The sequence below is a fragment of the Dipodomys spectabilis genome, unplaced genomic scaffold, assembly GCF_019054845.1.
Source record: "Dipodomys spectabilis isolate Male_0828 unplaced genomic scaffold, ASM1905484v1 ptg000140l, whole genome shotgun sequence".
NCBI classification, from domain to species: domain Eukaryota; kingdom Metazoa; phylum Chordata; class Mammalia; order Rodentia; family Heteromyidae; genus Dipodomys; species Dipodomys spectabilis.
In genome coordinates, this window is record NW_024870817.1 from 31,945,651 (window position 1) to 31,962,500 (window position 16,850).

Below are 16,850 nucleotides of genomic sequence, written 5' to 3' on the forward strand. Positions count from 1 at the left end.
TCAAAATTTCTTAGCAATTGAATGCTACTAGCATAGAGCTCCACTAAGCAATACTTCCCAAGATTATTTGCATTCAGTAGGTTATACATAACCCCATTTTAGAGTTGATAAAAGGAGTAAATAATACTAAAATCAGTCAGTGAGCTTTCAAGATGTGGAAATGTCCATTGCCAAAGGGGGAAGAGGGAAGCACAGAGCCTATGAATTATCAATAAACTTTATATCTTCTACTAGAAAGCATCATTTTGCAGGGAAAATATGGGTTACTGCTATTTTTTCCACTTTTCAGATTCTAACTTTTAATTTTCCCAAAATTTGAAGCTATTTATATTGAAATTATTTATATGACAAACCATAATTTTTTATAATAATCTTCCTAAAAATGTGATGATTAGCTATTTTACTCAAGGCTAATTAAGAATTAGATTATTATGACTACTAAGTATAAAATTACTTTGAATATAATTTAATACGTGATGAATCACAAACGATGACATGATCTTATAGTATCTTAAGTATGACACTATGAATTCTGGATATTATACAACCCTAAAGTGTGAGGTTTAATTTTCCAACTTGGAGTTTTATAAACCATATGTCTTTGATGGCAAACTATAAGAAAAGATAATCTTTATATAATGATACTTAAAATTTTTCTTTAAAAAGATTTTAGTTGAAATAGGATTTCATTAGTTAATTTGTAAAGAGCAACTGAGTCCCATAATTCCTGCTATTGTGGTAACTTTCATCTGGAACACATGGAATATGCTTTAAGCACTATTTCCTACTGTTAAATTAATAGAAAAATAAATCTATCTATAGATTACAACTATTGTTAGGAAGAAGGCCTAGAGAAGAAGCCCTTGGATATGGGCAAAATATGTCATTGACAGAATTCTCTTGGGTTAAAACAGTAACAATGAAAGTATACTATTCTATTAATTTTAAGTAGTTAATTTATTAAGTACCTTTGTGTTCCTAAGTTGAGGGAACAGTATTTAAAAATTATAGCACAATGAGAGAACTTGACAGAGAATTAATACTAATTATCAGTAGAACTAAGACTAGAACCTAGATAATCTGAAAGGCTCACTTCATATTCTCTTCAGCTATTCACATATTCATTTTATAACCTGATATTCACAATGTTGTCAAAAAATTTTAAATTATATACTTTCATTCTTTTCAAAACAATCTATGAGAATGAAGTAACTACAGTTACTTCATCCAAAGCAATTTTAAGTGATAAAATTAAAAAAAAAAAAAAAAATACCCTGCGGGGCTGGGAAGGTGGCTCAGTGGTAGAGCGTTTGCCTTGCATGCCTGACGCCCTGGGTTCAATTCCTCAGCACCACATAAGCAAAAAGAAAAAAGCCGGAAGTGGTGCTGTGGCTCAAGTGGTAGAGCGCTAGCCTTGAGCTGAAGAGCTGAGGGACAGTGCCCAAGCCCAGAGTTCAGGCCCCACGACCGGAACCCCCCCCCCCCCCCCCAAAAAATACCCTGGTAAATTACTTAGACTCAAAAAGAAAGAAAATTGAAATAAGGTGATGATGCATTGGGTTAAGGCACCAATTTCTAGCTCAACCAGTTTAGATCTTTATCCTGGCATGAAAATTTTGGCCCTCCTAGTCCCTCATAGACTTTTTTCCACATCAGACAAAACCACTGAATGGTTTTGTGTAGTCTGGCAGCATTGTTAGTTACAGCGGTGTAGAAACGGAAACAATCTGGGAGTAGTAGGTTGAAACCGAGGTGCCTGGTTCTATGAAGTGGTATTGGTACTGAACTTTCAGTACCACATTTATGTATATATTTAAAGCCATTTTTTTTAAAGGTGGATGGTCGTGGTGGCTATTTGAGTGTCTTTGGAATACTAAGACATTTGCCATAATTGTAGATCTTACAAAGAGGAATTTTAGTTGTATATTTACTGCAGATTTAGAATCCAAACAAAACTCATTTTATGTTGGTGTAAACTATTTTAAGCCATGTGCATCTTACTCAATCTTTTTTCTCATAGTCGGTAGTTTCTGTGTTTAGGGCAGGTTTTTTTTTTTTTTTTTCCTTTTTTTTAGTATGGGATTCATATTGAGTTGACCTGTAAAATCACTTTTAACTATTTTGAAAAAAATCACTTTTAGTTATTTTTCATGATACTTGTTAGGTTAAATTAATTTAGTATTTGTTTTATTTAAAATTTAATTGTAAGAGTGATGTCAAAAGGGTTACAGTTGTATAAGTATGGTAATGAGTACATTTCTTGTTGAACATTATTACTTTCTCCCTTGTTTTCTCCGACTTTCTTTCTCCCTGACCCTCCCTCCCCCTCACAGTTGTAAAGTTCATTTTCAACATAGTGTCTTGGGTGTATCGCTGTTTTGTTGGTTTCCCCTTTGTCCTTTGTCTCACCAGTTTGTGATACATCTTCCCTTCCCTAAATCAGATAAACACACACGCACACATATATGTATGTATGTATGTATATATGTGTGTCTATCTATCTATCTATATATATATGACACAGGTACCAAAACTAAAAACAGTGAGGACAGGGGATAAACCAAAGGAAAAATATGAAAGAAAAAAGAAGTAACTTCATACAGTACATTAAAAAACAAAAACAAAAAAACAAAAAACCTCCTCCTGTTTCCATAGCTTGGAATTCATTTCAATTAGCAATCATCTTTTTTTTTTAATTGTGGAAATACCCTATAGAGGGGTTACAATTACATGGTCAAGGTAATGAGTACATTTCTTATCAAGCATTGTTGCCTCCTCCTTTGTTTCTCCTCCCCATCCCTTCCCATCTCCTGCCCCCCAAAGTTGTAAAGTTCGTTTTTCAACATAAGGAATTGTACATCTCATTGTTGCAATGGGTCTACCTGTAGCCCTATTTAAACAATTTGTTTTTTTTTCCCTTCCCCTCCACAAATTATACCAACATCAAATACAGTGAAAGCTTGGGTTATACCATGGGGGAGGGACATACAAAGCAACAAAGAAATAATCTTATAAATATGTTAGAAACAATCGCATGGAAGAAAAAAACATTTGAATACTTATCTTGGGGTTCATTTCACCTAACATCAACTTATCTGACCTTTTCTGCTTGTCTCAGACATATACTAGTTATTGCAAATAAGGGAAATCATGGGATCTATGTTTCTTTGGGCCTGGCTTACTTCACTTAATATAATTTTTTTCAAGTCTTTCCATTTCCTAACAAATGGGGCAATGTCATTCTTTCTATGGAGGCATAGAATTCCCTTGTGTATATATACCACATTTTCTTGATCCATTCATCTACTGAGGAGCATCTGGGTTGGTTCCATATTTTAGCTATGGTAAATAATGCTGCAATAAACATAGTTGTGCTGGTAGCTTTAGTATGGTCTTGTTGGTGATCATTTGGGTAAATGCACAAAAGTGGGATTTCTGGGTCATAGGGAGCTCTATGTGGAGTCTTTTGAGGAACTGCCATACTACTTTCCAAAGTGGTTGAACAAGTTTACACTCCCACCAACAATGCAGTAAGGTTTCCTTCTGTCCACATCCCCTCCAGCATCTGTTGTTATTAGAGTTCTTGATTATAGACATTCTAACTGGGGTGAGGTGGTATCTCAATGTTGTTTTGGTTTGCATTTCTTTTATGTCTAGAGAGGTTGAACATTTCTTCATGTGTCTATTGGCCATCCTTTCCTCTTCAGAGAAGTTTCTCTTTAAGTCTTTAGCCCACTTATTTATCGGGCAGTGGTTTCTTTGAGCATTTGATGTTGGGAGATTTAATTTTTTGAGTACAGGTGTATTTTAGATATGAGACTTGTCTGTTGTATGGCTAGTGAAGATTTTCTCCCAACCTGTGGGCTTTCTATTGATCTTGCTAGCTATGTCCTTTGCCATGCAAAAGCTCTGCAATTTCATGCAATATCATTTGTCCAACCTTTCTTTGATTTGTTTTGTTTCTGGGTCTCTATTAAGAAAATTTCGGCCAGTGACAATACCTAGGGTTTCTCCTATTCCATCCTGTAATGTTTTCAGAGTGTCTGCTTTGACTCCAAGGTCTTTGGTCCATTTGGCGTTGATTCAGATGTAGGGTGATATATAAGGATCTAGCTTTAGTTTTCTACAGGTGATTAACCAATTTTGCCAGTACCATTTACTTAAGAGGCTGTCTTTCTTTCATTCTATTTTTTTTTAGCTCCCTTATTGAAGATTAGATGGCTATAGGTCTGTAGGTTCATTTCTGGGTTTTCAATTCTATTCCATTGGTCCTGAGGTCTGTTCTTGTGCCAGTACCAAAGTGTTTTGATTACTATGGCTTTGTAGTAGAGTTTGAAATTTGGTATTAATATTCCTCCAGCACTGTTCTTTCTGTTAACGATCGTTTTTGCCATGCGGAGTCTTTTTTTTGTTCCATACGAAGTTTTGGATTGCCTCTTCTATTTCCTGAAGAATGAGGTTGGAATATTGATAGGTATTGCATTGAATTTGTAGATAGCCTTAGGAAGTCTTGCCATTTTCACGATGTTGATCCTTCCAATCCAGGAGCATGGGCGTTTTTGTCACTTTCTAAGTTCTGTTTTGATTTCCTTTTTCAGGGTTTTAAGATTTTCATCATCGAGGTCCTTCACTTCTTTAGTTAAGCTCATTCCTAGGTATTTTATTTTTTTTGTGAGGCTATTATGTATGGAGTTACTTTCCTGATTTCAGCCATGCTTTTCTCATTGTTGCCATACAGAAAAGCCATTGATTTTTGAGGGTTAATTTTATACCCTGCTACTTTGCCAAAGTTTTGCATCAGCTTGCATAATTTGGGAGTAGAGTCCATGGGATTCTTTAAATATAAGATCATGTCATCTGCAAAAAGGGAGAGTTTTACTTTATCTTTCCCTATTTGGATCCCTTTTATATTTGCATCTTGTGTTATTGCTGTAGCTAGGCATTCTAATACTCGTTCCTGAGTTAAGAGGAAATGGCTTTAGTTTTTCACCATAAGTATAATGCTGGATGTAGGTTTGTCATATACAGCCTTTATTGTATTGAGGAATGTTCCATGAATTCCTAATTTTTCCAGAACCTTCATCATAAAGGGGTGTTGGATCTTGTTAAATGCTTTTTCTGCATCTATTGAGATAACCATGTGGTTCTTATCCTTGTTCTTGTTGGTATGATGAATTATATTAATTGATTTGGGTATATTGAACCAGCTTTGCATCCCTGAAATGAATCCTGTTTTATCATGGTTTATGATTTTTTGCATGAATTGTTGAAGTCGATTGGCCAAAATTTTGTTATGGAGGAACCACAGAATTCTCTGAGAATTGACATGACAGAAGATAGGTCCAGTACTTTATTTTAAAATAATTTTATTGAGATTAGGTGATTATATAACTTTCACATATTTCACAATATTGTAGAATAGTGATACTTAAAGTCACAAACACATTTTAACCTTCACAAGGCAAATTTTCATTATCATGGTGTATAAAGTTTGTGAATTCTATGAGCTTTGACAATACAACTATTTCTTCCACATCAGGTGATGTTTACATTTCTTTCCTTTTGCTGTGTAAACGGTTCCTTCTTTCCCTCTCGTTCCCTCCCTCTCACCATTGCCTTTGAGTTGCTTAGTTCATTTTCATCTATGTCCAGGTCAGCTGATGGGCCCCTCTGTTGTATGTTTTCCCATTTCCCTCTGATTCTGTGTCCTCCTCCTAGCTTCCCTCAGATGTGAGCATACATATATACCATACGTGTGGTCAAGAATATGGAGTCATTTAGCAATGATATGACAAAAGGAGTGGAAGTCCTGTTTACTTTGGCATATCTCCTTGCGTTTTGGCTTTAGCATCCGCATGTCAGGGAGACCATGTGCCATCCATCTCTTTGCTCTTGGCTTACCTCGCTCAACATGATTTGCTCTGGTTTCATCACATTTCCCTGCAAATGCCATTATTTTGTCCTTTCTAAATAGGCCCAATACTTTTAAAAATGCATAGTAAAGGGGGATTAGACCCACCATATAGCAAGTTCTTAAAAATTAAAAATTCTGCCAGATACCAGTGGTTCATGCCTATACTCCTACTCAGGAGTCTGAGGATCATGATCCAATGCCAGTGTGGGGCAGGAAAGTCTGTGAGACTCTTACCTCCAATTAATCACCAAAAAACTTCCAACAGAGTTGTGGCTCAAGTGGTAGGGCATTAGCCTTGAGCAAAAAGCTCAAGAAAAGTGCCCTTGGGGGCCCTTAGTTCAAGCTCCAATACCAGTACAAAAAATTCTATGAAAAAAATACAGCAACTGGGCCCGTGTGGCTTAAACCTATAATCCTAGCTACCCAGAAGGCTGAGATCTGAAGATCATAGTTCAAAGTCAGCCTGGGCAAGAAAGTCATGAAACTCTTATCTGCAATTAACAGAAATCTGGAGTGGAGCCATGGGTTAAAGTGATTGAGTAATATCTTTGTGCAGAAAAACCCAGGAACAGCTCTCCCAGGCCCTAAGGTCAGGCCCCATGACTGAAAAAAACAAAACTCTACAACATTAAGATTGTATTTTTAATTGAATTTGTACTCAATTACATCCTGTGTCACTATACTCATAAGAATCATGAATTTGAAGTTAGCCTGGCTTACACAGTGAGACCCAGTCTCAAACAACAACCAACAACACAAAAGATTGTATTTTTTAAAACTAACTCTGAGCTGATTCTATACCTTGACCACTTTGAAAGATTATTCTTCTTAATTCTTTTTCCTTTGTACTTAAGCCATTATTTTTATTTATTTATTTTAAATTTTTATTTTTGGGTTCAGTTGTAGGGCCTGAACTCTGGGCCTGAGCGCTGTCCCTCAGCTCTTTAGCTCAAGTATAGCACTCTACCTCTTGAGCCATAGTGCTTTTTTTTTTCTTCTTCTGCTTATTTGGTACTGAGGAATCGAACCCAGGGCCTCAAGCATGCAAGGCAAGTGCTCTACCACTCAGCCACCTTCCCAGCTCCTTAAGCCTTTATTATTCATTTAGGAAGAGAAAGCAAAAACAAAAAAGCAATACAGTAAGTAGGTGCTCTTTTCCTATTCAAAATCAGGATGCAGAGTATTTCTTTTAACTATCTTTCAGCTTTGTTATTGTTTCTTGAGATTCCACTGTGCTCCGTAGTCTAGCTTTACACATTTCCAGACTTAACTGTTGCCACATTGGATTACTCAAGATTTAGCAGTGAATGGTTTGTGTGAAAGGTCCTTATGGTGAGCAATGCAAACTCTATTCCTTCAGTCTCTTCTTCAGATCATACTGCAGCAAGATAACTTCTAAAAGCATGCTAGTTATGTTTTTGGGATAAAACAAATTCCCTTGCATTTTTCTTCTTAGCAGTTTTTCCTCCTGCTGCTCAGATATGCAGGAAAATAAGGCAATTCCTATGGTATGGCAGGAGAGTGATGAAATTAAGGATGAAGGTGATGCGAGATAAAAAACCAGAAGGTTGGGGCTGGGAAGGTGGAGCAGTGGTAGAGCGCTTGCCTTGCATGCATGAGGCCCTGAGTTCGATTCCTCAGCACCACATAAGCAAAAAGAAAAAAGCCGGAAGTGGTGCTGTGGCTCAAGTGGTAGAGCGCTAGCCTTGAGCTGAAGAGCTGAGGGACAGTGCCCAGGCCCAGAGTTCAGGCCCCACGACCGGACCCCCCCCCCAAAAAAAAAAAAAAAAAAACCAAGAAGGTTGGGAAAGAAAAAAGTGTGAAGATAGTGAAAAGAATTATGGCATGAAGGTGAGAAATGTAAGTGTAACAGAGGAGAGTATTGAAATGGACATCACAGAACCGAAAAAGCTGTTTCAGAAACACTAGCATGAATGTAGTGAAGCTTTAATTAAGTGAATGTCTAAAGGTTATTTTACATTTACTAATAGTAAAGAGAACAATTTGTAGCGATGGTAACAGGAATTTGTTACACTAAAAAAGAAAATAAGAATAAGAAACCATTTACAAAAAGTTGACAAGGTAGAATATTTAAAAACAGTAAGTTTATGAAGGGTGAAAATAACAACTATAGCTATTAAAAATTATTAAAACTCCTCAAATGTGACACTTTTATATATGCAGGTTATGCAACACCGCATAAACACATTCATGAAAGTCTAGAAGTTTGTTTGTACTCATCAGCTAAGTATTGAAATGAAAATTCACCATCATTGAAGAACTTAACCTTGAATAAAAACTTAAATGTTTCAGATGTATTCTTAACTTGTAATACAACTACAATGTGAATTTCTGCTATTGAATTAATGAGTAGGATGCTATAAAGTTTGTAATCTAAGGTTGAAGTCTTCCTTCTGTTCATAATCTGTTGCTATTATTCTGTTGTATATATTCAGGGAAGATGATAGTAAGCATAATATAAAAATGAAAAATTTAGTCAAACAGGTGTCATTGTGGATAAATATATAAATGATTATTTTTTCTTTCCATTTTTGTGGTTCTGTGATTGGAGCTCAGGTCCTTGGGCTTGATAGATGTTCTTTTATTTGCGCCATGCTCCTACTTTTTCTTTTTCTGTTTGTTTTATTTTTCATGTAGGGTCTTGTGTTTTAGCCTGGATCAGCCTGAGATTACCATCATCCTACCTATGCCTCCCGCAGAACTGGGAGCATAAACACATACCATCATGCTCAACTTGTTTGTGAGATAGGGGTCTTACAAAATTTTTCCCTAGGCTAGCCTCAAACCATAGTCTCAAGCTACTTCTGAGTAAGATTACACGCATGAGCCACCGTGCTTGTTCCCTCAAAAATTACTTTTCTTATCACCCTATCATGTCTTCCTTCTACCAATTAGGAACTTCTCTTTTTGCAGACTGACTTAAGCTTCTTAGTTTGCTATGTAGAATCAACCGCTCCTTCCTCTGTAATTATTTTGTGTAAAATAACTATGGACAATAACCATCATTATAATAGCTAGAAAATATTGGTTGCATTATAATTTTTTTTTTGTTGGTCGTGGGGGCCTGGACGCTGTCCCTCAGCTCTTCAGCTCAAGGTGAGCGCTCTACCACTTGAGCTACAGCGCCACTTCCGGTTTTCTGGTGGTTTATTGGAGATAGGAGTCTCAAGGTCTCTCCTGCCCGGGCTGGCTTTGAACTGCAATCCTCAGATCTCAGCCTCCTGAGTAGCTAGGATTACAGGTGTGAGCCACCAGCGCCCGGCGCATTATAAAATTTTTACATGTATTTTATTTATTCACCTTTTCTACATTATTTTGTAACTTATCTATGTTTATCTTTTTTTTCAAATAGACCTCAACTGTATTACTTATTCATCTTTAGATTCTTGGTGTACAGTAGTATGTCTGGGAATGTAAGTGCTTAGATAGTCTTCAATACTGGTATTAAAGATAATCCATAGATCATAATTGTGATTTGTGTACGTAGAATAAAGAAGGATCAGTGTGAGTAGAACTCAAGAACTATGAAGAAATTACAAATTTCCTTTCTATGTTAACGAGAATTCTATAGATATATCAGAATTGGGAAAACTGGAGTCAAATGCATAAATGTATAAAATGTTTTAGTCCATATTATTGATTGCTTTTTGCATTTATGACATAAGGACAATGTGACTGTTTTTACAAATATAATGTAAGAAATATAGGCAAAATAATCATGAAAAGACCAGTGTGAGCTAGAAATAAAATTTATTTGTCCTGGCATTTATTTATTTATTTTTACTTAACTGACTTAATGAATTATTTTAAAAGGTGTATTATTTGTACAACTTAAATTTCTTTTATCTCTCTATTTTAAAAAATTATCTGCAAGTAGTCGCACAAAGGAGTTGCTGTTTAACAAAGCAGTTTATGAATGCAATGTATCTTCAGCAATTTCCCCTTTCAACATTCTCCCTACCAATCCTTTCCCTATCCACCCCTTCCTTAATTTTTTTTATTTTGTAGGATGCACATTAAATCTTAACTGCTCTTCCCCTCTTCTGCTTTTCATTTGCCTACCTCTTTCCCTTTGACTCCATCCCAGCCCCTTTAAGTACCAGCTTCCTAGTGTTTATTTTGTTGAACTTCGTTATTTAAATATTTTTATATTTATATGCTTTAAATGGATCTCATCAAAACTTTGGAGCTGCATATTTAGCTCATTCAGTCATGAAAAATGTTCACTATATAATTTGTTTAAATCAGTCATCTGATTTTGTTTTTAGATTAAATGACTATGTTAATATACTCCATGAAGATTATTTCACTTATAAATTTTAGTTAAGAGATAGATATACAAATGGATTTATAAGCAGGAAGACTGATAGAGCCTTTGAAAGATGATATAAGCATATTTTCTTCAATTTTTCTTGCTTTGCTGCTAAGGTTATTATTTCCCAGTGCCAATGTTTTCTTGAATTGACCCTGTACTTTATGTCTTGGGGAGTTTTACTCTTTGGGATGGTATACCATAACACATTTTGGGAAAGGTGAGAGGTTTGCTTTCTTTTTTAGCAAGTGGGAACAGGGTAATGGGAAAGAGGAAAGACAGGAAAACTAGTGGATTGCAGATTGGTTTCCAGAAAGGCAAGTATGGGTGTTGAGAAATTAGAAATAAATTCTGTTTAAACATCTATATTTGCATTACTTGTGAAAAGTCTGGAATGAGTTGTGTCTATGTAATGTAATAGGCTAGCACATGACAGTCACAAGATAAATTGATTGCGACACCTGAAACATACTTTCAGGTACTTTCATGAGTATACCACTACTCTCTATATATTTTGCATTTAAGAGTGTTCCCAAACACTGCAATTTCACGGTTTACAAACTGTTAAGAGAAGAGAGAGGTTGAATATATGAATGATTAGGAGAAAAGAAAATCACTTTCCTGAGATATGAAATGAATAGAATGAAGAATATGAAATTCTGAAACTACAGAGGGAATTTGTGGGGATTTTAATACATTCAACAGCACCATTAATATAGCTAGTTGTAGTTTTTTCCCTTGAAATAACATGTATATGTTGATTGATGATTAAGAATGCAACTAACTACTAATTCCTAAATATTGACTAAAATTTCTTTTTTTTAATTTAGAATTCTCCATAGTTTATGAAGCTTTACAGTTTTTAAAAACATGAAAACCTTATTTATTGTACAAAACAGAGAAATAAAAGATTTCAGTCTTTTAAGTATTTTTTAAAATTCTTACTCTAGAATTTCTGCATCTTATATTTCAAGATTAGTGTGTAAGGATATCTAAAAATGTTCGAAATAAATGGTTCAATATTGACTTAGCATTTTAAATGTGGCAATTTTAAGCTTGCAATATTACTTTATGAACTCAATAGTTTGTACTGAGTTATTGTGAAAGACAATATTAGAATAAGTCTAAGATTAGAAAGCATCTGTTGGGCTACTCATCTAGACCTTTATTGAATCACTTAAGAAGTATTTCATTTTCTTGTTTTGTCAGCAGTATAGTTTGAACTCAGGGTCTCCTACTTGCTTGGCAAGTGCTCTGCTGCTTGAGCCACAAACCTCCAGCACATTTTGCTTTAGTTTATTTTTCCAATAGAGTCTTATGCTTTTGCCTGAGTTAACCTTAGACTATGATCATTCTATGTATGCCTCCCATGTAGCTGACATGAAGAGGTATGTTCCACAATGCCCCGCTTATATTTCCTGAGGTAGGATCTCACTAATTTTTTTTTTTTTGGCCTGGGCTGTCCATGAATCATAACTCTGCCAATTTTTACCTCACAAGTAGCTTGGTATATAAGAGAGAGCCATCAAGCTCGGCCTCACCAATTTGTATTTAATGTTGCCCTGCATATATACAAGCAGAAAAAATATATAATACCATCTTAATTCCCATTTCTGAATTACACTGTCTTGTTTTAAATGGTGTTAGATGTGAAGGAATTTCAAATTGTGCATATAGTTAAAAAATACCAAATATAATGTGTGGCTATAAGAAAATATTCTAGGCAGTTTGCAAGAGATTGTTATTTAAAGGCTGCCTGCAGAGAAGCTATTCTAGATTCAAAACAATATGGTAGATGGTTTTATGAAATTTTCCATTACAAAAATCCACTTTAACCTTGCCTTTTTACTGGCACATATTGTGTTGATCTGCAGCCAGCTGTGTCCCCCAGAGTGCTTACAGTGCTGGCTTTCCAACTCGCTGCTCATAATCTCATTGGTTGTCCTTTGACAACCAGTGAGTGCTCCAACAAAGAAATATGCTAATATATACCAATTATTTTACAAATTTGATCAGATTACAAATTTTTTTCTCTTGTTTTTTTTTCCTTACCTAGGTATGATATCTGCACTTACAAAAATAAGCCTTGTGGAACTTTGGGTAAGTTTAGTTATTTATTTCTTGATAAATGAATAAATACAAATAAAGTAATGCTAATTTACATTGTCTTCTTGGACCAGTGACTTTATTCTTTATTATCTTGGTCATTTGAGAGCCAGTGAAGGTAACCTGTATCCCAGGGTGTTAAAGAAAAGGAAAAAAAATCTGGGAATACTTAAATGGAAGGCATCAAGAAATATATATATATATATATATATTATTTATACATATTACATGTATTACATATTTACATATATTTTTATATATTTATATATTTTGGGTAGTTATGGGGCTTGAACTCAGTGTCTGGGCACTGTACTTGAGCGTCTCTGCTTAAGGTTAGCTCTCTACCACTTTGAGACACAGCTCTACTTCTGGTTTTTAATATGGTTATTTGGAGATGAGTCTCATGGTCTTCCCTGCCCAGGCTGGCTTTGAACTGCGATCCTTAGATCTCAGCCTCCTGACTAAGGTCACAGGAGTGAACTCTCAGTGCCCAGCAAGAACAATATGGTTTTGGTACAATTTTGTGGAAAGAGTACATACCTCTGATATAAGACATTAAGATTTTATTATTAAATAAAAATGAAAAACAATTATAGGTGGAAGTGGAGAGAGAAAATAGGACTATCATTCTAAAAAGCATTTGCTTTTCAGAAAAGCATTTTTTGTAGTACTAGGGAACTAAAAAAAAATTGTGTGTTTTACTAGAGGACATTGCTCAATTATTGGTTGAAAGTTAACGACACAAAAAATGGGAAGGGCAGGAGGTAATGGTGGCTTTCCTGGAGGCAGATAACTAGACAATCAGTATTATTTCAAGGGGCAGGAGCTTTTTAACTAGGATAAAATTTTTAGTGTCAAAAGGGCTTTTGTAAAGGCCAAATGTAATCCAGTGAAGGTAAATTTTATGGTTTCTCTAATACAAGTCTTTATACCCAGACATACATAAACACACATACACAGACACACAGACACACACACACACACACACGCACACACACACACACACACACACACACACACACACAGAGGAAGAAATAGGAAATAATTTCCCATGTACATCCTAATTATTTTAGGAAAATCCAATTAAAGTCAATTTTGGAGACTCATACAAATTCCTGAGCAATTCAGTGAAACATCTCTACAGAGAATGGAATTTCTTTTATGATTTTTTTTCCTTTTGATGATTTTTACCTGTCTTCTCCTACTCTCATTTTCCTGAAGATTTATAGCTAAATAAGCAATCCGTGTAGCCAGTTCCAAGCACTAGCCATGAAGAGGTTTACTACATAAAACATTTAACACAGGAAAAGCTCTCTTTGCTGAGAGAGCTTATACCAAGAGCTTACACACTTTGTAGTGTTTTTGGTTAATAAGATCAGTGGAGGAACCCTGAACTGAAAACTAACTGAATTTGAGTTTCAGTGTTATTACTATTTACAGTTTATTTTCTGATCCATGAAGAATATCTGCCCTTTTGTTACAAGAACATTATTAAAATAATTCAAGAAGAAAATACATGTGTTTAGTTATTACTTTTTAATAATTTAATTTTAGTCAAGTTATTACTTTTCTAGTAACTTTCATGGTGTATTTTGTATTGAGTTTTGCATATTCTCTAGCCAGTTGTAATTGGCTAATTAGTTTTAAGGGTGTAAACTGTGGTCATCAAACTGAGGAAATCTAAGTGACCCAAATAGTAACCAAACTCCTATTAACACTATCACACATAACAGCTTTCACAGTTTCAATTTTATAGGGAATTCAAAAATTGAGGGAGCTATCAGCTGCACTGGACATAGATGAAAATGAACTAACTCAAGGCAGTGATGGGAGGGAGGGAATAAGAGGGAAAGAGGAAATAGCTTATACTAAGCAAAAGGAAAGAAATGTAAATACCACCTAATGTGGAAGAAATAGTTGTAGCATCAAAGCTCATAGAATTCACAAACTATATAAACAATGATAATGGCAATTTGCCTTGTGAAGGTAAAAATGTGTTTGTGACTGTACCTAATACTGTGAAATATGTGAAAGTTATATAATCACCTAATCTCAATAAAAAAAATTTAAAAAATGGAGGGAGCTTGTGATTATATATTAGTGTTTAAAATATTCTCATTTTTGTTCAGATTCACATTTATGTTTCATCAAATAGTTGTTTGTCAAATATTCTTTCTTAAGAGGTTCTTTGAATAAGAGTGAACAATTTTATATCAGCTAGCCAGAAGTAAAAATCTGAGCTTGTAAATATATCTCAGAGTATCACTGAGAATTTTCATTGAAAATAGAGCCCGTAGCATATACTCAAAACAAAACAAAACCCCAAAGCTTTAAAAATTAACAAACAAAAAACCCCAACAACATCCCACTATAACACTGAAAGCATAAAACCAAAAATCTTTCCATGGAATAATATATTTGGGGAAAATACAAGAATGTTAATAAAAATTATACTTAGTAATTTATTTAATTTTTTGTCGGTTGTGGGTCTTGAACTCTGGGCCTGGGTGCTGTCCTTGAACTCTTCAGCTCAAGACTAGCACTCTACCACTTGAGCCACAGAGCCACTTCCAGTTTTCTGGTGGTTAATTGTATACATGAGTCTCATGGACATTCCTGCCAGGGCTGGCTTTGAACCGTGATCCTCAGATCTCAGGCTCCTGAGTAGCTAGGATTATAGGCATGAGCCAGCCACTAGCACCCGGTCTTAGTAATTCTTTTTTTTTAATTAATTTTTTATTGTGAAAATATGGCACAGAGGGGTTACAATTACATGAGCAAGGTAATATGTACATTTCTTATCAAGCATTGTTGCCTCCTCCTTTGTTTCCCCTTCCCATCCCTGCCCTCCCATCTCCCCCCCTCCCGCCCTATCCCCCCCACCAAAGTTGTAAAGTTTGTTTTTCGACGTAGCATCTTGTACATATCATTGTTGCAATGGGTCCATCTGTATCCCTATTTAAACAATTTGTTTTTTCCCTTCCCCTCCACAAATTATACCAACATCGAATACAGTGAAGACAGGGGTTATACCGTGGGGAGGGACATACAAAGCAACAAAGAAATCATCTTATAAATATGTTAGAAACAATAGCAAGAAAGAAAAAAAAATTTGAGTCCTTATCTTGGCTGGGAAGGTGGCTCAGTGGTAGAGTGCTTGTCTTGCATGCATGAGGCCGTGGGTTCCATTCCTCAGCACCACATAAGCAGAAAAGACCGGAAGTGTCGGTGTGGCTCTAGTGGTAGAGTGAGGGACAGCACCCAGGCCCAGAGTTCAGGCCCCACGACTGGCAAAAAAAATTAAAATAAAAAAATAAATCTTAAACTGCATTGGTTCAAAATACAAATAGTATTCACCATGGTTTTGTTCTTCTCATGTAATGGGCATCATTGAACCCAGTAGCTTAAAGCTAGATGGTGTACCACAAGTTTATTCGATTCTCATTCTTGTGTGTGTGTGTTTTTCCCTTAATGGAAATTAGAAGTAATCTTTACTACTACTACTACTATTATTACTTTTTTTTTTGTTTCACTCTTTGGGCTTGAACTCAGGGTCTGTTTTTGAGTTATTTTGCTCAAGTCTAGTAATCTATCACAAGAGACACAGCTCTATTTCCAGCTTTTTGGTGGTTAATTAGAGATAAGAGTATTATGGACTTTTCTTGCTAAGGCTGGCTTTTGAACTACAATCCTCAGATTTCATCCATCTGAGTAGCTAGGATTATAATGATGAGCCACCAGCACCTGGTATTATTAAATATTTTTGATTAGCTAAAAAATTAATTACCCCAACGGGTTCCTCTTTTTACATCATTTTTTTTAAAGTCTCGAGACCTTTAAGTGAAATGGAAGGGCAGGATATTGACAATATTAATAACTACTGAGGCAGAAATCAACTCTGTCCCTAACTCTTGCCCATCCCTTATAAAATAGTGGGAAAAGCAAACTATTAGTAGTCCAGCTAACCTCAACTCTGTTACAATGTTCCAGTAGTTAATATATTAGATATTTGTATTGGATAATAACCCAGGCACTGGTTTTGTACACCTATAATCCTGTCTACTCAGGAGGCTAAAATCTAGAGAACAGCAATTTGAGGCCAGCTTAGGAAAATAAATTCAGACTCTATCTCCAAATAATCACCAACAATCAAGGCTGGAGGTGTAGCTCAAGTGGAAATCTGTCATCTGATTGAACAAGCCAAGCAAATATGGATTCAAACCCCAATATCAATGTAAAGGAAGAAAGGAAGGATGGAGGAAGAAAGAGAGAAAGAAAGAGAGAAAATAAGAAGAAAATATAGAGAAATACAACTTCTAGAGCTTTCTGTCACTTAAAAAAATACAGATTTAATACCAATCACTATTCTCAATTAGTGGATTGTACCTAGCACAGAATGTTGCTTATTGTACTCAGTAAATATTCATTGAATTGAATTGAAATAATTTTTGGCAGGAAGGTAATTCTTAATATTTGAGTGACATCTTCTAAATAACT

The 16,850-nt window shown here is 35.3% G+C and overlaps 1 protein-coding gene across 1 annotated transcript in view; it reads left to right on the forward strand.

Moving 5' to 3' along the window:
* Adamts6 (ADAM metallopeptidase with thrombospondin type 1 motif 6) overlaps positions 1-16,850 on the forward strand; it is a 202,128-nt gene that overhangs the window by 41,177 nt on the left and 144,101 nt on the right. Inside the window, exon 7 of the mRNA XM_042690837.1 lies at positions 12,304-12,347. Within this exon, the coding sequence (XP_042546771.1) occupies positions 12,304-12,347 (44 nt within the window). The remainder of the gene's footprint in view (positions 1-12,303; positions 12,348-16,850) is intronic.